Source organism: Helianthus annuus, chromosome 10 (assembly GCF_002127325.2).
Source record: "Helianthus annuus cultivar XRQ/B chromosome 10, HanXRQr2.0-SUNRISE, whole genome shotgun sequence".
NCBI lineage: Eukaryota > Viridiplantae > Streptophyta > Magnoliopsida > Asterales > Asteraceae > Helianthus > Helianthus annuus.
The window spans coordinates 93411445-93415614 of record NC_035442.2 but is presented as its reverse complement, the minus strand read 5'-3'; the positions used below and the strand labels follow the sequence as shown (position 1 = coordinate 93415614).

Below are 4170 nucleotides of genomic sequence, written 5' to 3'. Positions count from 1 at the left end.
CCTGTTTAGCCCCTGACCCGTTTTGACTTTGCTTAAATTATATAATTTACCCACTTCAACAGTTAGAATACAACCTAGGTTGTTGATAGCTCGTCAATATGTTTTATTGTACAAACTCGTTTCATTGAAACAGGTCTTCAACTCCAGCTCAAAAAGGAAGCATTACAACTAGAGCGAAGCGTCAATTGGAATTCCACGGTAAGCCAAGTCAACCAAAACAAATTTACACATCCACACAACACAATACTCACATCAAACGTGCTTTCTGCAGACTCAGATCCACCGTCGAAAAGGCAGCCTCACAAGAACGGCGGGTGGGATGGCGTTCAAGAGCTAATTCCTTTTGTACAGATGATGATGACTACACGCTGCATATACAAGCAGAGTAACAAACATGGCTGAAGTTAATCACATGATGGTTGTGTTTGTTAACAGCCGCTAATTTAATTCAATAATAATGTGAAAAAATTGTTAATTAAGTGATTTTATGCATGTCCGGTGCTTAACTTTTTAGTTACGACATATTCTTGGACTTTCCCAATATTTTCAAGTGTTATTTGGCCCGTCTTGTCATCAAAATCTTTCCTAACAGAACAAAAAAATCAAGAAGCCATCATCTAACTTTACAAATCAAGATTGCTGCGTTGCTTTAATGTTTAAATATGCTGCTGCCTCATGACATCCTTTTAAACAAAAAAAAAAAAAAAAATACTCAATATTTCTTCAGTTACCTTTTGAATTATACAAGAACTTTCAAATCTATTTTGTCTATGGAAGAATTCGTATTAACTTTGACTATACAGGTGTGTGGTTGTGGGTGTATCGGCTAGCACCTTGCTAGTCTCTGGTCTTTTGTCTGGGTTGAATAAAATTCCAAAGAAACAACCACCTAAACTATGTCTGCAACTGTTTTGTGTAGAAACCATAAATCAGCGGTTCAGTTGAGCAAACAGGTCGTCCGGCATGTTTCAGTGTTCCCAGAAGCATGAGCCAGGTCGGTTTGTGGATACTTCAGCTCTAGTGCTGCAAGAAACATTCCAAAATTTGAATCTCCTGTCAATGCAGCAGAAGCAACCATAAACCCATCAGGGCCCTGCAGCCCAAACATTATTAATCAAATGTTAGAGACCAGCTACTGTTTGACTTCCATATCAGTTGACTTTTTTTTTTTTTACTATACCTGTGTCATGAAAAGCTCCAACATTTTTAACATTAAATTCAACCGTTTCCGAGTATAAATCATCGAATGCGATTCACGTTAGCAAATGGCTCAGGAATGGCTTTTCGGGTAGCCTTAGCAGCCACTTCCGGGCTCCCAAAAACATTCCAAAATCTCAGTGTCTCGTCTCCTGCAGCAGTTGCAACTGTACATCCATCCGGGCTCTGCAAATATATTGGATACAGATCATTGTTAACTGTTGACCATACAAGAAATTTTACAACTTTCTTGTTGGATTTAACTATTTACCTGCGCCATAAAAAGAACTCTCGATGTATGACCAGTAAGCTCGGCCATTTTCACCATTGACGGATACTTCCATAAAGTCAACTGGTTCTGAGTAAAACCATGTGAGCTCAGCAGCTCACGCTCATTTTGGTTCCATAAAAGCGCACACACCTGAGACCCGGTGTCCACTGAGTTCAAGCAAGCACCAGTGTGTGTGTTCCAAAACTTTATACACTTGTCACCACCACCACCACCGGACGCAAGAAGATTGCCCTGAAATGGACACCAAGCAAGTGCTTTCACCGCAGCTGTGTGATCCTCCAGCCGGTGAAGCCATTGAGTCGGTGAATTAACAGAAGCCACAGATCTGTCCCAAATGTGTAGGAGATTGTCGTTGCCACCGCTAGCCAACTGTTGACCGGAAGCTGACCATTTTAACCCACAAACCTCTTGGTGGTGGCCGGAGTATGTTTCCACTATATGTGCTCTAATTCTGATATCGTTATTTACAATCCGACCATCCATTCCTCCTGTTGTGAGAATGTGGTTGTTCCAATCCATTGATCCGACCCGAGATTGATGACACTCTCTCAACGTTCTCAACTGTTAGAAAAACGATTCATTTAGAAAAAAAAGCCATAAAAAACACAAGATCTAATCATAAACGTTCCAAGGACGAGATCAGTACCAATTTATTTGAGGTGGAATCCCAGAGTTGGACTTGGGAATTGTTTAGACCGACTGAGATGTGGCGTCCATCCGGTGCCCATTTAACACTCGTAACCGGACCCACTTCATCATCGACAGTAACAAGTTCCGACGTGTTACCATCTGCAGCATCCCATAGATACACCGTATTTCCTAGGGCAATCGCGAGAACGTTGCTGCTCCCCCAATCTAACAGATTCAAGTAGTAATCATCTAGAATATCAGGTGCATCCAATGTCCTTTCAGAAGTCTGTAATCAAGCAACACCACACACACTTTAGCGCTTTAAATAATAACACAAACTTAGATCGAATCACAACAGATCCTGCAAAAAATCACCTGAGGGATGTATCTACGGGCTTTTACTGGCTTCGCCTGCTGCTGCACCGAAGACCACTCGCTTTGAACCGCATCTGTTGGTGTCGGAGGCTTGTTCCTGAAAGCTAGAATCCTGGTTCTGTTCATGTTGAGGCTGTCCGCCAACTGCTTCCTGTACGCTTCCTTCGCCGGTGAGCTCGCAATCGGATTCTCCTTACCTTTTTTGGACTGTGTTAGCATGTAATGCGCGTAATCAAAATCCATAGCTGATCTGTTCGGTATGAATCTATCCAACTACAAACAAAACCCTAATTCAGTAACCAATTCAATCAAACAAAAAGCCCTAATTATGAAAAAGAAATTACGTTTTCTCGAGAACTTTTTCTGTGAAGAATTTGATCTCGCGATTGTGACTTGGGGGCTGGAGAGAAACTTACAGATCCTGCATCCATGATGTTAGTAGAACCGAGATATATGTATACTAAAAGATTAAAGATGGAAAATTCCTGCAAAAGAGAGGTTAATATACAATACAATACAATACAAGAAATGAACAGAAATTAGATTAGCGAAACACTAATTAGAGAAAGAAGAAGTAAAGAGGGTGATTAGATCGTTGCAGATTGGAAGAATGTAAGAGCGATTGTGTGATTAACTAGCGAGAATTTGGGGGTTTATATATATGAAATACTAGGGTTTTGAATGGGATTTGGGGTTTGTTTCGGCGGTGATGAAATGAAACGGCTAGTAAGTCAAAAGTAGCCGTTGTAACCGAGCACAGATTACAGCCCTTGAACCGCGAACACATTACATATAAAAGACTAAATTATAAAGTTAATCCAATAGACTAAAATGGCAACATTTAAAATTATTTGGACTAAAATGACAACGTTCCAAACCTTTGTACTAAACGGTCAAAATGACCCAAACCAAAAAGACTAAAATGGATTTTAGTCTTTTTTTTAAACCGCAAAACATGGTTGTAAAACAAGGTCTTCAAGGCCGAGTACTCCCCGAGTAATCGCTCTAAGGTAGGCTGCTAATGAGACTTTCTTCAACTCCACCTAATTACTTGGAATCGATCAAACGCGGTCAACATTGGCCAGAATCATCTCTAGTAAGTCAACTCGGGTCGAGTTTGACTTTAAAAAAAATAAAAGATAATCTCTATGCCTATTATATCAAAGAATGAAAAACATTTTCACGTATTTTATTATAAATGTTAGTAAAGTTATATTATTTGACGTATAATTAATTTTCGAAAACTAGTTTCTTTATAATTTAACATGTTTGAGTACTCCCCGAGTACTCTCCGCCTAAGCCGAGAATTCTCAACTCCCTGGTCGACCGAATAGAGAGCGCCTAGCGACTTTTGCAACTATGTATATATAGGTACAGGATCAGGAGAAAACGCCCTAAAGTGTGAGAACGATGAGAACGGATGCTGGCCCAACACGTGGCAGGGGGTGCTAATTGATATGCAGGGGTACGATTGTTCTTTTATACGTTCCCTCCTTATTCGCGTTATAAATCTGTTTCAAATTAAAACTCCAAAAATTTCGTGTTAGATGTTACCTCCTTTGCAAGCTTTCTCGGATCTATGGCGTCTAACGTGGATTCTGTTCGACAAAGTAAAATTCGATGACGTTTCCTATTTTTGTTCCAGCAAATCATGCAACAGATATGGCGTTTTGTTC

At 40.1% G+C, this 4170-nt stretch overlaps 1 protein-coding gene across 1 annotated transcript; it reads right to left on the bottom strand.

The window, feature by feature from the left end:
- Window positions 1-694: 694 nt before the first annotated feature.
- Window positions 695-3222, bottom strand: LOC110885582 (cell division cycle 20.2, cofactor of APC complex). The gene is made up of 6 exons (XM_022133284.2): window positions 2839-3222; window positions 2495-2767; window positions 2136-2405; window positions 1469-2050; window positions 1181-1383; window positions 695-1093 (listed from the first exon to the last, which is right to left on the bottom strand). The coding sequence occupies exons 1-5, from the start codon at window positions 2923-2925 to the stop codon at window positions 1240-1242; spliced, it is 1356 nt and encodes a 451-aa protein (XP_021988976.1). The 5' UTR covers window positions 2926-3222; the 3' UTR covers window positions 695-1093; window positions 1181-1239.
- Window positions 3223-4170: the final 948 nt, after the last annotated feature.

What these genes read in the sequence shown, in the direction of transcription:
- LOC110885582 (XM_022133284.2), bottom strand. Translation starts at nt 2,925, where the DNA reads ATGGATGCAGGATCTGTAAGTTTCTCTCCAGCCCCCAAGTCACAATCG. An exon ending in GAAAAAGTTCTCGAGAAAAC is followed by an intron (nt 2,768 to 2,838) that starts GTAATTTCTTTT and finishes TTTTGTTTGTAG; the next exon opens with TTGGATAGATTCATACCGAA. An exon ending in ATTCCACCTCAAATAAATTG is followed by an intron (nt 2,051 to 2,135) that starts GTACTGATCTCG and finishes TTTTTCTAACAG; the next exon opens with TTGAGAACGTTGAGAGAGTG.